Consider the following 18,401-nt stretch of genomic DNA (forward strand, 5'->3'; position numbering starts at 1 on the left):
CAGGTGCCCCTTGATGTAGTTTAACAAACATTTTTTTTTTAATTTTTACATGTATTCATTTTTGAGAGACGGAGAGAGACAGAGAGAGCACAGCAAGGGAGGGGCAGAGAGAGAGGGAGACACAGAATCGGAAGCAGGCTCCAGGCTCCGAGCTGTCAGCAGAGAGACTGATGCGGGGCTTGAACCCACGAACCGCGAGATCATGACCCGAGCCGAAGTCTGACGCTTAACCGACTGAGCCCCCCAGGCGCCCCTAACAAGCATTTTTAATTAAGGCAACTTCCGCGGCCCCTTGGGCGCAAGCGTGGAGAACACGAAAGGCTCGCCGGGCCTTATGTCCTCCAGGCGGCCTCGTGTCTCCAGAGACGGCCTCGGGTTTGGAGGAAGTGTCCTGTCGCTCGCCCGCTTTCCCGGCCCCCCGGGACTCTGGGAGGGTGTTCTAGTGTGGGGGACCCGTTTGTTTCCCTGCGGCCGTGGCTGCTGAACGGGGCGTACGTCACAGGTTCCTATCACTTAAGCCTCACCATGCGGACGAGCCAGGGAGAGCGCGGCGAACCCACGCTGCGCTCTGATGAGTGGATCTACTCAGCCAGAGACGCCTTACGCGGGCGAACAGAAGCTTTGGGGTTGTTTGCGGTTGACCCGGTGCGGGTGTGAGCCTCTCCGAGGCGTGCTGAGCCCTGGGCCGCCCGGGCCGCTTGGAGAGTGTGTGGGGCAGGCAGGACGCCTCCGTGGAGCCAGCGCTAGCCGCGAGCGGGGACCCCCGGGGGCCGTGCTGGCCTGGCCGCCGCTCGGGGGCGGGGGGGCTGCCGGCCGGAGCCGGGGTGCTGGTCGTCGGGAGCCGCTGCCCGTCCTGCCGGGAGGTCACGCGAACCGTTCTGACCAATCTCCCTTGACTCCGGGGGGTTTGGACAACTGCGGAGGGCGGGGGCCCCACCCGTGTCTCCGTTCTCCTGGCCTGGCTTCGGCGTTTTGCCCCGGAGCCGCGTTGCTTGGGCGCCTTTCCTGACAGAATTTTCATCCCCGCAGCTCCGTGTAAACTTTAACCCCGGGCGGGACAGACCAGCTCCTTTGGGGTCCACCCGGGTCCCCGGCTTCTCTCTTCTCTGCTGCTGCCCTGTCTCCCCTGTACTTTGAGGCCGAAAGCTGTCGCTTTCCAAATGTTCCCTGTGCTCGGCGGTGAGGGCCTCGTTTGATCAGGTGCACGCGGGACGAGGGGAGGAGAGAAGGCGTTCTTCTGGGCCAGGTCTTTATTCCCAGCGGGCTGGCATTTCCTCGTTAGCAGGGCGGCATCTGGCCCTGTCCCTGTCCGGGAAGCCTCAAGCCTGGCTCTCCCAGGGTGACCGTGGGGCCTTTGTAGTGGGCCCGACCCTTCAGCCCCGTGGCCAGTCGGGTGGGGACCGTGGGCTTGTCCTTGTCACTTTCCTGGAAATAGCTGGAAGTGATGGCCCCAGGAGTGGCCTCCACGGATGAGTGTCTTGCTAACGGTGGGCAGCCGTGTGGCTTTAGCGAGACAAGCCACCACTGTGGGGCTCGGTTCCTTTGGTAGCCAGTTGGACTGGCCCTAGGGGCCTCCTTTCTGTGACTCTCCTGTCCATAATCTGGCTTCCGAACGGTGCAAGGGAAACGGGCTGTGGATTGCTGCCCGGGCACACTCTCTCCAGAGCCCGAGACCCACAGTCCCGCAGACTCACAGAGCTGCCTGGCCGCTGCTGGTCTCGCAGCCTGGTCTCATCCCGGACACAGGCGACTGGCATTTTCCCCATCTGGCATTTCAGACGGCGAGGCTCAGAAAGACTGGAGTCACGTGAGAGGCACGCAGCAGCCCCGGGAGCCCGGTCGGGGTCCTCCGGACCAGCCTGGCCACGCGGGGCCGTGTGACTCTGCTTCGCATCGCAGGAGGCCACGACTCCCAGACCCCGGTGACAGTTTCCCTCCTGTGTTCCAGGGCCGAGCTGGGAGTGACGGAGCAAGAGGGATGCCGGGGCAAACGGGCCCGAAGGTAGGCTACGCTCGCCGCCTCCTGGCGTCCTGCACGCGGCCGCGGTCGCCGTCACCGTGTTGATGGCACGGCCAACATGGCGGCGGTGCGACGAACGTCACTGTGGTGACAAGTAACGAGTCATGACGTTCGTGCTCATCTCGGGGGGACCTTGGGGGTGGGGAAGGTTCTGCTTGGGTCCGTGTCTCAGCTGGGTTCCAGGCGGTCGAGGACCACGGCTGCCGGGGTGAATGTCACAAGCCAGCATGGCAACTGCAGCTAGTTTGCTGAGGGGGCAGATGGGTCCCTCTGAGCAGGTGGCGAGCATTGGGGGAGGGGGGCGCGTGGAATCTCGGCTCTGCCAGCCGTCCGTGAACGGACAGACGGCAAGAGCACGCACGTGGGGGCTGACGCGAGGAATGCCAGGTGCACGAGACGGGGAGCCTTCTTGACCAGTTTTGGGGCGTCTGCTCCCCGGCGTCGCAGGGAGCGAGTAGACGTTGTGTGTGAGCTGACGCAGGGTCGGTCACGTGTGCGCGTGAACGGAATCTGCAGCCGGGCCACCCCTCCGCCCCCCACGTCGGTGTGGAGCCCCCTCCCCTGTTCTCGGCCGGCCCTTCCTTTCCCAGCTCTGGAGCGCCATCCGGGGCCGTGCGCGGCGCCTTTCTCCCACGTTACCTGGAGGGGGTGGGGAGAATGGGTCACCGCACCCGCCGGCGGCCGAGACGCCTGTTCACCTAGTAGCTGGTGTGGATGAGCTCGGGTGCTCCCCGCGCGTCCCGAGCTCAGGGGAGGAGGCTTTGGTCTCGAGTCGCCCGAGAGGCAGGAGGGAAGAAGGGCCTTCTTGACTCTCTCCCTGCAGAAAGTGGACTTCTTCCAACAACAGAGGCATCTTAAGCCTGAACTAGCATACTCTCGACCTCCCCCACGTGCTTTGCAACGTCCGCGAGGCAGGGCTGTGCGCCCCGACTCCAGGAGGCAGCCCGGGGTGGCCCGGGGCGCCAGGGGGCCCCCGTCGGTGACGAGTGTGCCCGGCCGTGCCGGGCGCTGAGGGTGTAGCGGTGAGCGAGACAGGCACCCGTTTGACATCGAGGCTCGGAGCCTGTGGCCCTAGGACCAAAGTCAGCTCTGTGTTTGTAGCCTTTGTTGGTGTTTGGGGGAAAAGGGCCCCGGAACACAGAGCCGACAGCGGAATTTGTGGCGAACGCAGGCCGGTGGCCGCCACACGCGGAGGTTCTGGGGCCCGGGGTGCGCGGATGCTGCCCGAACCGCGGCCCGAGGAAGGGCGGCCAAGCTGTGTGCAGTGGCGCCCCTGAGCAGGCCCCTCTGTCCCTCGCAGGGCGACCGCGGCTTCGACGGCCTGGCTGGACTGCCGGGGGAGAAGGGCCACCGGGTAAGTGTTCCCCGCGTGCGCGTCACCGGCACAGAGGTCCCGATGGCTTCCGTGCAGAGCGTGGAGGTGTTTCTCGGGAGACCCTTCCGGAAGGCCTGGGATCTCTCGTGTGGGGCTGGGACCCCACCTTTCTGGGGTGGTCATGAAAGAAACTCCCAGAAACCAGTGCCAACGCGATGTCCTTGTGGAAAGTCAGCCCAGAGAGAGTGGGTTTCTCATGGGCCGCTTACAGTGAGAGAGCCCGTCAGGCCCCCCGTACCCGAGGCACGTGGAAGGGGGAGGGGAGGGCCCTTCCTTAGAGAAATCCCCTCTCACTGGGGCCCACCGCGGTTCCAGAAAGCCCGGTTGGCCACCGTTTCGCTGCCCGGGACCCTCTGCACCACTCAGGCGGAGATTCCAGGAGCTGGTGGCAGCTCCTGGGGCGGGGCCAGGGCGCGTGCTGTGGCCCAGAGCCCCCTGCTTCCTTCCTGCGCGGGCCGCCTCCGTGGGACGGCTCTTTGCCGTTCCTCCGACGTTTTCTGCCTCTCCTGTTCTCTTTGAAGCAGAGCGTGTCTCTTTCGGGCTCCGGCACAGCGAGGGCACACGCAGGCACGCGTGTGTGCACACACACCAGCACACGCGCTTGGGGAGGGTGTCGGGAGGGTTTATCTGACGCGCCCCGCGGCCCGTTGAGGAATGACGTAGTGGTTATCAAGGCGCGTTGTCCACGTTCTCCAGCCACGGTGTGGAGGCTGGGTCGAGGGCAGCCGCCGGGCCCGTCCGTTTGACGGATGAGCACATATTAGGCACCGACTGCACGCGAGGCCCAGAGCTGCGAGAGGTGGGAGGTGGACCAGTGCTGACCCTCAGGATGCTCACGGTCGGGGGCGGCAGCCCTTCCTTGGGGACCCTGTGGGGCCGGGGCTGGTGCCCCGCTTCCCACGGAGAAGCTGGCAGGGGGTCGCTCAGACCCCCCCCCCCACCCCGCCCGCAGTGTCCGGGGGCACTGCCTGCCCGTGGGAGCCGGTCGAGCGAACCTGCCTCCCGACACCAGTCCCCAAAACCACCTCCTGTCACTCTGGAGTCTTCAGCGGGCTCGGGGCTTCTGGTCTCAGAATCGCAGAAAGACGGACGGGCATTTGAGACGGCTGGGGGTGACTATTCCAAGTGCCTAATGCTGACACTGCTTGATGTCCTAGGGTGACCCTGGTCCTTCTGGCCCACCAGGACCTCCGGGAGATGATGGAGATCGGGTGAGTAGCCACCTGCCCATCCCCTCGGCGGGGGGGGGGGGGGGGGGGGGGAGGTGTCTGGGCTGGAACCGCCGGGAAACGCAGGCAGTGCTGTCATTGGTTGGCAAGGGTGCAGCTGGGGAAGGAGGGGCTGTGGGTGGGCGAAGCCACGGGATGTGGGGACAGGCCGCACGCCACCTCTGAGACAAAGCAGGTGGAAGCATTTAGCTTGACCACTGGGCCTGCGTCCGGGAGCGGCTTTCACCTGCCGCTGGTCTCGGAGAGAGTGCCCTAGTTCCGGGAGGTGGCTGCCCGGGTCGCCGTGGAGGAGGGGTGTCGGGAGAGGTCATGAGCTCTGTGTCTCCTCTTGTCACGTGGTCCGGGTGGAGGCTGTGGGGTGGTGGGGCCCGGGGCTTAGGGGCGGGGGTGGGGAGTCTGGGAAAAGCCTGTCCTTGGCCCTGGAGGTGGAGGGAGGTGGAGGGCTGGGAGCGTGCAGGGGTGGGGGGAGCACAGCTCTGCCCGAGGTTGGAGCCCGGGCTGGGGGTGGGCGTCTCACTGGGGGGCTCTGCGGAGGCCCCGGGGTTCGTCAGGTGCGTCTTCCTGGGAGAGTGATGCACAGTTACGATGTGCAGAGAAACTAAGTGGGCTTATGAGCCCCTCCCTCCATTCACCCCGGTCACTTACACAGCGTCTTAGGGTCTCGGGGGTGTTTTAGGAAGAAGGTTGGGAAACTCTGGGAAGTGAGTTAGGGCCTGGCCGGGCCTCTGTCCTCAGCGGCTCTCAGGTGCCATTGCCAGGGTCCCCTCTCCTGTCTGGGCCCCAGCGCACTTGACTGTACTATGGGAAAGGAGAGACGGGTCTTCCCGGATGTGTGTGCTTCTTAGCAGGGGAGGTGTGCGTGTGCGTGTGTGTGTGTGTGTGTGCAGGGCCGGCTGTGCGTGAGGTGAAGAGGAGGGGCAGCGCCCTGACTGGGAGAAGCGGAGTTGCTGATGGCAGCTCCTGATCTGGAACCTTTGGAGCCAGGACAGCATTTCCTTCTACAGCTGGAAGGAAGAGGCCGTGTGTAGGGCCCGGGCAGAGAGGTTAGGCTCCTGGGCGTTGGCCCAAGGGTCTGGCGAGTGTCCGTGACCCCTTCCAATGCAGCCTCCGTCGTTCCCGCTCCTATCATTTCCCTCTCTCGCTCCCTCCCTCCCTCCCTGTTATCTGCCATCTCCCTCCCTCCCCACCCAGCCACCTGTTTTCCAACTCAGTCTACCTTGTATCATTCTACCATTTATCCCTATCATGACCCATCGAGGTCACCAGATTCTTGGCTGCCCTGATGTTTCAGTGCAGCCTTCCCCTCACCGGGGCTGTGGTGTGTGAGCTCCTGAGCAGAGCGTCCCAGGGGCTCGGATCCTCCCAGTTCCCTGAAGCTTCCCGGGGTGGGGACACTCGGGCCTTCCCGGCTAGTACCGGACTAGTAGATCCGGCAGAGGCTGAAGCAGCCCCGGGCCAGAGGGTCCTTCCACGCAGCGGGAAGGCATGTTGTCTCTCTGTCCAGGCTTCAGAATGTGTCCCTAAAATCCTGCCTCTTTTCTCCCCCACAGGGTGATGATGGAGAAGTCGGGCCCAGAGGGCTGCCCGGGGAACCCGTAAGTCCCGTTCGGGTGGGCTTCTCTCTCCTCTGCATGGTGACGGGCTGCTCGAGGAGACCGCTCTGGGTGGAACCAGGGACCAGCCCAGAGCATAAATTAGAGGGGAGGTCAGCCTTGAAACAGAGACATCTGGGGGTTTCTTGAGCAAGGAAAAGAAGGCCGGTAGGGCAAATATGGCCTTCCCCAGGGGAAGAAGACGAGACCTGGAGGGCTGTGGTTGGAGCTCCAGGCTGCAGGTGTGGGGGGTGTCCAGTGTCCTCATGGCGGGTGTCCAGGGTCATCATGGAGGGTGTGCAGGGCCATCATGGCAGATGTCCAGGACCATCATGGTGGATGTATAGGGCCATCCTGGCAGGTGTCCAGGGCTATCATGGCGGGTGTGTAGGGCCATCCTGGCGGTGTTCAGAGCCATCATGGCAGATGTCCAGTGCCATCATGGAGGATGTCCAGAGCCATCATGGTGGGTGTCCAGGGTCATTGTGGTGGATGTACAGGACCGTTATGACAGATATGCAGGGCCATCATGGTGCGTATCCAGGCTGAAGGCATGATAGATGTCCAGGACCATCATGGTGGGTGTCCTAGGGCCATCATGGTGGGTGTCCAAGGCCATGATGGTAGATGTGCAGGGCCATCATGGCGGGTGTCCTAGGGCCATCGTGGTGGGTGTCCAAGGCCATGATGGTGGATGTGCAGGGCCATCATGGCGGGTGTCCTAGGGCCATCGTGGTGGGTGTCCAAGGCCATGATGGTGATGTGCAGGGCCATCATGGCGGGTGTCCTAGGGCCATCGTGGTGGGTGTCCAAGGCCATGATGGTGGATGTGCAGGGCCATCTTGGTGGGTATCCTGGGGCCATCGTGGTGGGTGTCCAAGGCCATAATGGTGGATGTGCAGGGCCATCATGGCGGGTGTCCTAGGGCCATCGTGGTGGGTGTCCAAGGCCATGATGGTGGATGTGCAGGGCCATCATGGCGGGTGTCCTAGGGCCATCGTGGTGGGTGTCCAAGGCCATGATGGTGGATGTGCAGGGCCATCATGGCGGGTGTCCTAGGGCCATCGTGGTGGGTGTCCAAGGCCATGATGGTGGATGTGCAGGGCCATCATGGTGGGTATCCAGGCTGCAGGCATGGTGGATATCCAGGGCCATCATGGCGGGTGTCCTAGGGCCATCATGGTGGGTGTCCAAGGCCATGATGGTAGATGTGCAGGGCCATCATGGCGGGTGTCCTAGGGCCATCGTGGTGGGTGTCCAAGGCCATCATGGTGGATGTGCAGGGCTATCATGGCGGGTGTCCTAGGGCCATCGTGGCGGGTGTCCTAGGGCCATCATGGTGGGTGTCCAGGCTGTAGGCAGAGTGGACGCCCAGAGTGCACCAGGCAAGTGCCCAGCAGCAGTTGTGGTGACTAATCAGACGGTTTACCATCCCTTCTGGTGTCTACACTTCCCCAAAGTGGAGCCTTGCATCAGGGTGGCCCTGCCATGGCAGCAAACGGCTCTTTTCCCGAAGCCGACTTCTCTCAGGGCCCAAGCAAACTTCCTCGGTGACAAAGGACACCGTTTACATCTCACCTGTGGTTACTTCTGAAATGGCTCATTTTTGTTGCCCGTGTCGCCACGGCGGTATGCATCTGGCGACGTTAATTGAGGAGAAACCTTGCAAGCGGTACGCGGAGAGAGCCTGGGCTTGGGCTCACACATTCACCGGGGACTAAGTTATGCCCTGGATGCCTGATTCGCCTCTAAGGAGAATCCATTACGCAGTCCCCTCCTTAACACACGCCGAAGCATCCCCTTGCGGGTTAGTAACTTCTAGAAAGCATTTACAGGGCTAGGTTTTTAAATAACGACAGGGATAGTTAAGTGGCACTGAGTGTGGGAAGGAGCCCTATCCCGCTGAGTCTCAGGAGTTTCCGTCAGAATCCAGGGCACTCGTGCCTTGGTTAAAGGCTGGAAAATCCCCCCAGGAGTGGGGCAAGTGTGAGGTTCAGGATGGGGCTCCTTTGGGTGACGGGCGATGCCTCTGCTGTGTTACCTTCTGAATCTCGTGAACCGTGCTGGGAACGGCGCTGCCTTGGGGCTGTGTCCCTCCATGTGCACACGGGCCATCCCCACACGTGACCTTTGCTGCAGAGGGGGGAGGGGCTGAGCTCTGGGCCATAGTGGCGCCCCAGAAAAAAACCCCGAGCCCCGTGCTTCAGCTCTGCCTTTGGTCACGACGTCCCCATCAGAGAACTAGTTTCTCCTCCCTCCACCCTCCGGTGGCAGAAATGCAGTCACATGTCACTGTGCAGAGGGAGCCAGTAACGAGACGTGGACAAAAGCGTTCCATGCAGTGGAGTATCGCCGTGGCCTCCACTGGGAGAGCTCTTGTGTGCACCTGCCCCGAGCGAGTGTGAAAGGGCGCCATTGAGCTGAAAGGCTCCCCTTCCTCTGAAGGTGCCCCTTGATCCCTTGTCTAAGCTGCCGGTTCATTCCATGCACCCGCCCCTGCTTCCCAGAGCTGGTGGAGAGGTGGGGCGGCTGAGGAGGCGTCGCGGGCGAGGACGGGTGCTGCCCATGCTTCCCGGGACGCGTGGACACCTGCGTTGCTGCAAACACTCTGGGGGTGGGGGCGGGGCTGCGGGGTTTGCCTGGGGCAGGGCTGGCGCCGGGTTCTTGGCCAAGTGTGAACAGTCCTTTGCCCTTTCCTCTTGCAGGGGCCGCGTGGTCTGTTGGGGCCAAAGGGGCCCCCGGGCCCTCCTGGACCTCCGGTAAGGCCTGTCACCTCTGCACGTCTGTCCCGCTCGGACACTTGCCCGGGGCTGGTCGAGGTGTCGCCGGGGCTCTGAGGCTCCTAGGCAGACAGAGCCCTCTGCAGGCGTGGGTTTGCGGGAGGAGGCACAGAGGCCAGTGGGCCATACTGCTTCTCCTTCTCACGCGACATGTGCTGTTTTAAACGGTCCCCAGGATGCCTCATTTTCTCCTTTGAAGGCACTCTAAGCAGCTTCTGGAAAGTTCTGGAAGCGAGTAGCCCATGGTTCTGTCGGGGCCCTGTCCCGGTGGGTGGCTTCTCCGGGCCTGGCCCACCCGATGCTCGGGCCCGACAGCTCCATCGACCCCTGGCCGATCGAGCCTGCAGAATTCTTTAATATCAACCCCTGCCCCTCCCCAGTAGGTTTGCCGTCCCCCGACACGGTGAGGGCAGGACGCCGAGCAGAGTTGGGTGGGATTTTCCCCCGTGACTGTGGTTGATTCTTCAGCACTCTGTTATTTTCTTTCCAACGCCATCCAGGGTGTGACGGGTATGGATGGCCAACCAGGTCCGAAAGGAAATGTGGTAAGTCCTGGGGGTCTGATGCCCACTGTTACCGTCAAACCGGAAGGGGGTCCGAGGTGGAGGGCACAGGCCCTGAGCCCTGGGTCCAGGTGGAGTCTGAGCGGGAGAGCTGGTGGCCGTGCTTATTCCGACTGGAGCCAGACTGTGTCTGTGCAGGTGCGGAGGGAGCTGTCTGTCTCCCTGCCCTGTGCTCCGGAGACGAACACTTACTGTGAGCCAGGCCCAGCGAAAGATAGGTCCCCTGGCTCCACCGGGAGACTTTAGCGCGACGTCTTGGGAGTTTTCCACCAAGTAGAGTACTTTCTGGTCGCTTCCTTTCACGGTCGCTCCTTCCTGGCGGCTGTCTAGGTGTCCCGGCAGAGACGACTGGGTGCCCCTCACGTCCGGGTCAGCGTGGGGATCCTTGCAGGCGCCCAGACCCGCTTCGTCTCTGCCACGGGGCCGCCTGCTTCTTCCCGTCTGGGCGTCCTCTTCTGACGCTGGTGTTGGGCACCTGCCTGCCCTCCAGAGTCCCCATCAGTGCCTTGCTTGTGTTTCCTCTAGGGCCCCCAGGGAGAGCCCGGCCCCCCGGGACAGCAGGGCAATCCAGGTGCCCAGGTGAGTGAGCAGCGGCCAGCGGCGGGGGGGGGGGGGGGGGGGGGGGGGGCGGGTCTCGATGGCGTGTCCTGGGCCCCAAGGGACCGGCAGCCCGCGTGTGACCTAGAACGGAGTCATCCCAGATGAGGGAGAGGGTGCAGGGAAGGTGGACGGGTGGCAGGGAGGAGCCCGGAGCCGGCCAGTTCCCTGACCTTGCCTTCCTCTCCTAGGGTCTCCCAGGCCCCCAGGGTGCAATCGGTCCTCCAGGGGAAAAGGTGAGTGGCTGTGCAGGTATAGGGACGCCCCCACCTGCCCACGGGGTGCGTTCCGGCCCCTGGGGAGCTTCCTCCACCGCAGCCCAGGCCGCGGAAGTGGCGGTCCGTCCCCAGCTTGTGCGTGATTCCGTTCTTTTCCCAGAGCCAGGGAAGCTCAGGGCCCTGCGCACGCGGGAAAGGAGACCAGGGGGAGATCGGGGACCTTTGTTCGTCACTGATCATAAGTTCATTCATTCACTCATCCATCCGTTGTCTAGCTGTGCGGAGGGTTGCCGGATTCAGGACCAGACAGAGAGGGCGCTCAGTCGAATTTGACTGTTTGTTGTCAGCCTGAAGTCTTGTTTTGTTGTTTGCTTTCCGTGTTGTTCTTGCTAAATCTGGCAACCCCCCCCCCCCCATCTGCATCCGGGCCCCTGCTGAGTCCTAGGTGCTGGGGGAGAGCAGGGCCACTGGAGCACCCGCCGAGCTCGTGCTTGACCCCAGATCTTTCCGCGAGCGCAGGCCCTCGGCTGACGGCGGGGCCACCTCCGAGGTGTGGTTCTCACACCTGGTTCTCACACCTGGGCACCAGCTGAGAAGCCCTCCTGCCTCCGCGTGGGATGATTTTGTTCCACTGGCAAAACCGCGGGCCCAGGAAGCAGCAGAGGGGGAGGGTCCTCTCCTTTGGGGGGGTTCGGTTGCCGGAAGCTCCCGTGCCAGGGGGCGTTCAGTGCCTCTGAGCATCCCTTTCAACAAATGTTCTTTGGGCAGAAATGTCGGGAGGTGCCCTTGGGGTCGGCCTAGGGAAGAGGTGGCCCCAGGGCTCAGGGGGTCTCTGGTTTGTTCTAGGGTCCCCTGGGGAAACCAGGCCTGCCAGGAATGCCCGGTGCTGACGGACCCCCGGTGAGTACCCTGCCCACCTCACCCCTTCGGCACTGCCTGCCCCGTGTGCCCCCAGGGATGGAGAGCCCAGGCCAGCGGCCGCCCCCCTCGCCCCTCGTCCCTCGCCCCCGGTTGCAGTGAGGCACCCCTTCCTGTCTCCTCTCTCCCACCTCCACTGATAAAGAAAGACCCGGCTGATTGTGTGACCGGTGGCCCAGCGATTATGGGGCTCTGGGCGCACTTTTCCGTGACGGGTTCCGATCAAGGGGTGGAAACTACACGACTAGGAGAAGGAGTTATTTGTTGGGAGCGCTGTTTAAGGACCAGAACCCAGCCTGCATTTCCAACCCCGAGGAGGGCTGGGCTGGGCTCCGAGCCGTTCCCCGTGTCGCTGGTGTTTGAAGGGAAGGACAGCGCGCGCTGAGTGTATTTTTAGCCATCACACACTGCGAAGGAGGGTATTAACCAGTGCGTTTGCCATGTGTGAGCGCAGCTGTGGAGCCAGATCAGGGACCGCCTCGAAATGGGGAGCCAGTGACGAGTCAGCCTGTGGCTGAGCTGGCCGAGGGAGGGGTGGGGAGGTGGCACACGTTCGAGGTGTGTGTGTGTGTGTGTGTGTCCATCTGTACCCACCGCCCTCTTTGCAAGCTGCTGGTGGGATTTCTGGTTTCGCGTTTTTTTAGAGGATTCAGGTGATGCTGCATACACAGCACATTTCCGAAAATAGGACTGTCTGAACCATTTATTTCAGACACGGCGTATCTTATCGTTCTAATAATGCTGGTCAAACCTAAGCAAGAGCTCAGTACGTTGACAATTAACTGGGGACTGTTTAAGGTACGGCTTCCCTTTTCGGGGCTGAGAATGGCGGGGTCCAGGGCATCACACACCAGCAGTCGCCCCGTCCCAGGCTGAGCCAGCGGCCGGTCACCACCCGCCCCACGCAAGCCGCCCCGGGCCTCCCGCGGCCTCCCATGTTCCACGCGTTTGGCGGTGGGGATGCAGTGGTCGCTTACCTCTCTTAATTGACGGTCACGCTGAATTTCCTCTCCTGACTGTAAAATACCTTGTTACGGAAAGTTAGCAAAATAGATGAAGAGACGACAAAACGGAAGCCACTCTGATCCCACCCCCAGGGCTTACCCCACTGATGGCAGGTGGGTGCATCTCCTTGCATGCATTTTCCTGCGTGCAGGGCATCCGTCATGGGCCAGGCCCGCAGCCCTATGGGGCAGACAGTGCTGGGGAGTGGGGCGGGCTGCAGGCCCCCACCTCCCTGACCTGACTGCTTCTGCCCTGGAGACCCCGCATCCCCACAATGACACCCCTGATGCTCCAGAGACCCTGAGGGGTCCAGGCTCCTTCCTACTTAGACCTCGAAGACTACCCCCCACCCCCGCCCCGTGCCCGTGGAGCCATGGGCTGCCTGTCCTAGACTTTGCACTTCCCACCACCCCCCTCCCAGCAAACACTTAAACTTGAAATATGAGCGCACGGCGGCCCGTCTGACCATGGCCGGGCCAGCTGCTCACTGAAGGTGCTTAACGCTAAAGATGTGAAGGGGAACAGGTGCCTGTTGTCGTATGTGAATTTGCAGGAACAGAGAGATTAAAGCACATGCTCCGAACGGGAGAGGGTTTTCTTCCCTTCTTCCCTCGAGTTGGTTGGGTCTGGCCTCGGCTGCAGAAAGGAAGGTTGATTTAAAGCCCTTCGGAAGGAGGGAGCGTTCGGAGCAGACGCGCACTGAAGCGTGTTGTTAAATCATCCCGGAGAGCTCACCACGGGGCGATGGGACGTGAGTTATGGTTCGAAGGAGTATTACGGAGCCAGTAAGAACCAACTCCGGGCGAGTGTTCTGTGACATGAGGACAGGCCCAACACGTCAAATCAAATTAAAAATATGCCACGTGGTGCCTGTGGCGTGTGTGTGTGTAAGACGGATCAGAGGAGCCACGTCACGCAATTAGCCGGGGTTGCTGCGGGCGGTGAGGTTATGAGGGACTTCATCTCCTTTCCCACTTGCCTGATTGTCTCCAAGGAACATATATTGCTTTTTTAATCAGAGAAATATCAAATACAAATAACTTAAGCCTTATTATTTTTCCATCATACGAGCAGAGCTCGTTATAGAGCATTGGAAAAACGCAAATGCATAGAAGGGAACGGAAAATGGCCGGCTTTTCACTGCGGAAAAATCAATCTCTTAGCCTGGTGTATTTCCTTTCATTGTTTGTTGGCACATTGTTTGGAACTTTTTTTTAACGCTTATTTATTTATTTTGAAAGCGAATGTGAGCAGGGGAGGGGCAGAGAGAGAGGGAGAGACAGAGAATCCCGAGCAGGTTCTGAGCCATCAGCACAGAGCCTGACGCGGGGCTCCAACTCCCGAGCCGTAAGATCATGACCCGAGCCGAAGTCGGACGCTCAACCGACCGAGCCGTCAGGCGCCCCTGTTCCCTCGTTTTTAAGTGAGCTTTGAGCTCTCCCCACAGTTACTCTCATTCTATAGACGCAACTTACAACGGACGTAAATAAATTTGGCCTCAATTCAAATAATGCTGATAATTCCGATAACCGCCGACGTGAATGGCCCACGCGCTTGCTGCCGGGCGCAGTCCAGAGCGCTTTTCAGACCAGCTCTTGGCAGTCCCTGCAGGGACTCTGTCCCTGCCGCCCCGTGAGCGAGGACAGTACCGTGTGGAAGGGCCTTGCTCGTTCTCCGAGGGACCAGTGTGGCTCTGTCCCCAGCGTGTGTGGCACCCGGAGCCCGGGGCTCACGCATCCACACCTGCCCTCCCTGTTCACATGGTTCCTTAACAGAAAAACGTCTGTGGTTGCTGGAAGCTCCAGAGAGCCCATGTGGCAGAGAGGGGACAGGACCCACCCATTCCTGGTCACCCTAAAGCAGGACACCTTCTCCCTGGCACTGTTGGGGTCCGGCTCTGCCACGTGAGGCGTTGGAGCCGTGAGCCTTGTTTCTGAAAGGCCGTGTGGCGGGTGGTGTGGCCCCCGCGAGCCAGAGCAGCAGGTGCGGTCCATCTGGTGCCCGATTTCCCTCGAAGGTGGGGGCGCAGCTCCCTAAGGGCGCCCCCCCCACCCTGCAGAAGGACCTTGCAGGGTCCTTGCTTTGTACTTCGGGGCGGGCTATTTGCAACGGTGTCAAATCCAAGCGCATGACTAGTAAAGATCAGAAGGCAGACGCACAAATCATTTATTCAGAGGGACCAGATGTCGGTGCCCGTGATGCTGCTGCGTTCTAGAACACACAAGCTGAGAGAGCACCTGGCCCACCCTCTCCTTTGACCCATGAGGAGGTGGAGGCCCAGAGAGGGCAAGTGACTTCCCCAAGACCACACTGTGGGTCGGACGTAACCAGGTCGAGAGTCAGCGCCCTGCCAGTGTCCTCGGCGAAGTGTGTCTCTTTCTGCTGTCATTGTCTGTGTTTGCCTCAGGAACTCAAAGGCCTGAACCTAGTGACCGACCTGGGTTGGAAAGTCAGAGAGCTCGCGTTCCTGAGAACTGAATTGCTTGGGGCTCGGGTAGACGGGGCAGTGACCCGGGGGCCATAACCATTTCTACTGGACGTTGGTTCCAAACCTGTATTGTGGGAGTAGGTCCTCTGCTTTGGCACGCGCCACCCGGGAGGCTGGGAGGCACCTGCACACAGACCTGGGGACGTGCTGGGACCCCAGTCGAATGACAGGGCGTGGCCTCCACCCCGGCACCAGCCTGCCATCCCCGACGTGAAAGAGTCTGTGTCCTGCAGACAGCATGGCACCTGCCCTTCCGGGAAGCCAGATGTCCAGACCCCCTGTCCCGCTTCATCTGTCCTTGTTTGGCACAGAAGCCTTCATGCCAGGAGACGAGCAAATGCCCTGTGGTCACTGTCCCGGCTCACCTGCACTTGGGGGCGGGCTGGGTACAGTCAGGTGACATGATGGTGCCTGGATCCCACCCGTGGGCTTCCCAGCACGTTCTCCTCCATGCCACCCCGGGTCGTGGCCAGGCCTGCCACCATTCCCAGGTGACAGGTGGGGCAGCCGAGGGTCAGGGCTGAAGGACTGGCTCGGGGCCCCGTGGCTGTGAGTGCCCCCCGTGCCCAGCTGCCTGATGCCTTTGACTTCCTGCCTCTCTGGTTCCTGTTTTGTATTTGGGGGTGTGGGGGGAAGGCGGTGGGAGGGGCCCGGCTCTCCCTCCCACATTTGAAGACAGGGGTGGGGGGCGGCCGCTGCCTAACGCCTTCTCTCTCCTGACAGGGGCACCCTGGCAAGGAAGGCCCTCCAGGAGAGAAAGGAGGCCAGGTGGGTTCAGAAGAGAGTGAGCAGAGACGACTGTGCCCTTGGTCTGCTGTCTGTGCCCCGGGGTCCCGGCCTGGGGCGGCAGGGACCTCCGCCTAAGTCCCCCGTGACCCCTCCCCACCTCGGTTACCACACATGGGGGTGCAGGCACCGCCGTAACCTTGGCCACACGCAAGCTGGGTGACTGTGCAGGTTCTCGGCCGGGGGCTCCTGCTGACCTATGGCCCTCGTTTGTTTGGGGGCCAGGACGTGGGGCTTTGAGGCCGGGATGGAGTTTCGAGGTGGCCTGGCCCCCAGGGACTTGCCCGCTGCCCCGTCTGTGGCAGAAGTCGGCCTCTCCGTCCCTTCATGCTCCCGGCCCTCCCCAGGCCCGCACCTGCTCGGGGAGCCGGGACAGTGAGTGGTCAGCAAGGCCCTCACGCCGTCAAGGGCTCCCTTCCCCAGACGGTCAGCCCTCCTCCCCTTCTCCCAGCCGGAAGCTCTCCCCCGTCACCCAAGGTGCCTCTGCCGGGAGCGCACTTCTTTAAGGGCAGCCCGAAGCAGCAGGGCCCCTCCCCATCTCACGGCCCCCCTCGCACTCCCGAACCTCTGGGCGGCGGCCGCACCTCGGTCCCCGGCAAAAGCCTCAGCAGGAGACACAGCAGGCGTCCCCGCCCAGTGGGAGCCCCTCCAAGGGTCCGATGTGCGGGGTCCGCTCCGCACGGAGCGTGAGGAATTGGCTGCTGGAGCGGAAGCTTTCCAGCTGTTGTGGGAGGACCCAGAGCGGACCGGACACGACCACACCCCAGATGGAGCTGACGGTCTTTCCCCTTTCGTTTCAGGGTCCACCCGGCCCCCAGGGCCCCATCGGCTATCCGGGTCCCCGAGGAGTCAAGGTGAGGTTCTGGCAGCTTCGCGCCCTCCTGGAGGCCAAGGCTGGGATGGCGGGTGCAGCAGTCCCGTTCCCCAGGGCTCCTGAGGGAAAGGTGGGATCCCGGGACAGGGGGCTGGGAGAGGCGAGGGAGTGGCCAGCCAGGGCCAAGAGGGGCCGATCCCGGAGCAGGGGACAGCTCCGGTGCGTCTGTGACGACGTAGGCGTCAGGGCGGTGGCCGCCTGTCCGTCTGTCGGGACGCTGCTTTAGCTCTCACCCAGTGCCCGCCCCCTCCCAGGCCCCGCACGGGCACGCACCTCAGCCAAGGGGCACAGCCTGTCCCTCTTTTCCCGGGGAAACTCAGAAACGTCCCTTCCGGGCCATTTGCACATCCGGAGCGAGAGGGTCCGTCCTCATGGATAACACCCGGGGGACCGAGCGCTGGCGAGATGCTCGTGGGAGGTGTCCACTTACCCGCAGTCGTGTTTGTGGTGCCAAGGGGCTCTGGAACCTTGTTAAACGGGGGCACGGAGCTCCAGAGCGATACCCAAAACACAGGCCCGCCTGTTCCGTCACAGCTAACCGGGTTTGCTTTGAGTTGTGTGATTTAATTTCCAGTCATGTCGCTGTCTGGGCACCTGGGGCACATGTATACCGAGAGGGATGTGCCCTGAGGAGCGTGTTCGGGGGCGGGGGGGGGGGTGTTCTTTCCTCCGTAGCGTCTGGAAAGCTCTAGGTGATGCCGAGGCCTTAGAAAAGCCCACGGCTCACTTTGTTCCCAAATGACTTCAGCTTGACGCGGAGGGAAACGTATAAATATGTGCACAAACACAAGTAGCCCAGCCTGAGGAATTTGCGTGGACACACCCCTCAGCTCCTGTGCTCGGTCCGCACCGTTGACCGCGCTTCATCCTCCTGGGTGTTTCTGCCCCTCGGACGTGTACGCGGCTGGCCTGCGGTGTGGGGGATGGAGAATCCAAGACCTCAGTTTTCAGCACCTTGCCCCAAGTTACCCTAAAATCGATGGCTCGGTCGGGACTCAGACCCAGAACTTGCTTATTCCGAACCAAGCGCCCCGTGCCGGACCCCGAGTGGCCCGACAGCATTTCCCCGGAATCATGATGTTCCGAGGGCCCGAGGGCAGACAGACTTCCCCGGGGGCGGGGGGCTGGGGGCCCGAGGCAGGGCAGGTTTCTCCCTGAAGTGGGCTCTTACTAGCATGCCTTGTGAGTTTTATCAGGATTGCCTGTGTGGCAGAAATGCCGATTATGTGAGCTCTGTGCGTGTTTATTTTATAAATTCTTGTCGCAAAAGCGTCTGCTGGCTCTGTACGGGGCTAATTGCATAATGCTGTGTCTGTGAGCTAAAAGGTGTTTGCTTTAAAATGTTTATGGGGAATGCTCTTGTCTATTTGATTAAAATTCATTCAGGCCGTGAGCGATCCAGTTAGACTTGGAAGCAGGGAGTGGGAGAGAGATGCATTCTCATTCCCTGTGCTCTTGAAAATGGCAGTGGAGTCCGCAGCCTGAGGGACGGCAGGCCCAGGGCCGATTCGTGCCCCCCGGGGGACATCTGGAGACGTTTCTGACTGTCACAACTTGGGGGGAGAGACTACCGTCACGTAACGGGTGGGGGGTCAGGGATGCTGTGCGCAGGGCAGCCCCTGTGACCCAGCCCCAGATGTCAGCCGGGCCGTGGCCGAGAGATCTGGTCTGTTGGTCTCCTGGGCCGCGTTCCCCTGGCCTCTGACCCGGGTCGGGAAATGGTAGGACTTTGGGTCTGGGAGGGCGTGGGCACAGGAAGCCCACCCCGCCAGCACGGCAAGAGGGAGGAAGCTGGTGCCAGAGCCCCCAGGGCATCGAGGTGTGGGGGTAACCGCGCCTCCCCTCTGTCCCGAGGCATCTGGCCGCCTGGGGCCACTGGAGCCCGGGGTGCATCTAGGGGGCGGTTGCCCCCCCCCCCCCGGCCTGGGGGGAGGCCGTGCAGCCCAGGCCCCGCCC

General features: G+C 62.1%; 1 protein-coding gene across 2 annotated transcripts in view; it reads left to right on the forward strand.

The window, feature by feature from the left end:
* The window catches only part of COL5A1 (collagen type V alpha 1 chain), a 148,097-nt gene that overhangs the window by 78,493 nt on the left and 51,203 nt on the right, over positions 1 to 18,401 (forward strand). For both annotated transcript variants that reach the window (XM_047829411.1, XM_047829412.1), the window contains exons 17-27: positions 1,949 to 2,002; positions 3,321 to 3,374; positions 4,553 to 4,606; positions 6,175 to 6,219; positions 8,922 to 8,975; positions 9,497 to 9,541; positions 10,085 to 10,138; positions 10,348 to 10,392; positions 11,221 to 11,274; positions 15,509 to 15,553; positions 16,372 to 16,425. In XM_047829411.1, coding sequence (XP_047685367.1) covers positions 1,949 to 2,002; positions 3,321 to 3,374; positions 4,553 to 4,606; positions 6,175 to 6,219; positions 8,922 to 8,975; positions 9,497 to 9,541; positions 10,085 to 10,138; positions 10,348 to 10,392; positions 11,221 to 11,274; positions 15,509 to 15,553; positions 16,372 to 16,425 — 558 coding nt within the window. The remainder of the gene's footprint in view (positions 1 to 1,948; positions 2,003 to 3,320; positions 3,375 to 4,552; positions 4,607 to 6,174; positions 6,220 to 8,921; positions 8,976 to 9,496; positions 9,542 to 10,084; positions 10,139 to 10,347; positions 10,393 to 11,220; positions 11,275 to 15,508; positions 15,554 to 16,371; positions 16,426 to 18,401) is intronic.

The sequence above is a fragment of the Prionailurus viverrinus genome, chromosome D4 (assembly GCF_022837055.1).
Source record: "Prionailurus viverrinus isolate Anna chromosome D4, UM_Priviv_1.0, whole genome shotgun sequence".
Taxonomy (NCBI): domain Eukaryota; kingdom Metazoa; phylum Chordata; class Mammalia; order Carnivora; family Felidae; genus Prionailurus; species Prionailurus viverrinus.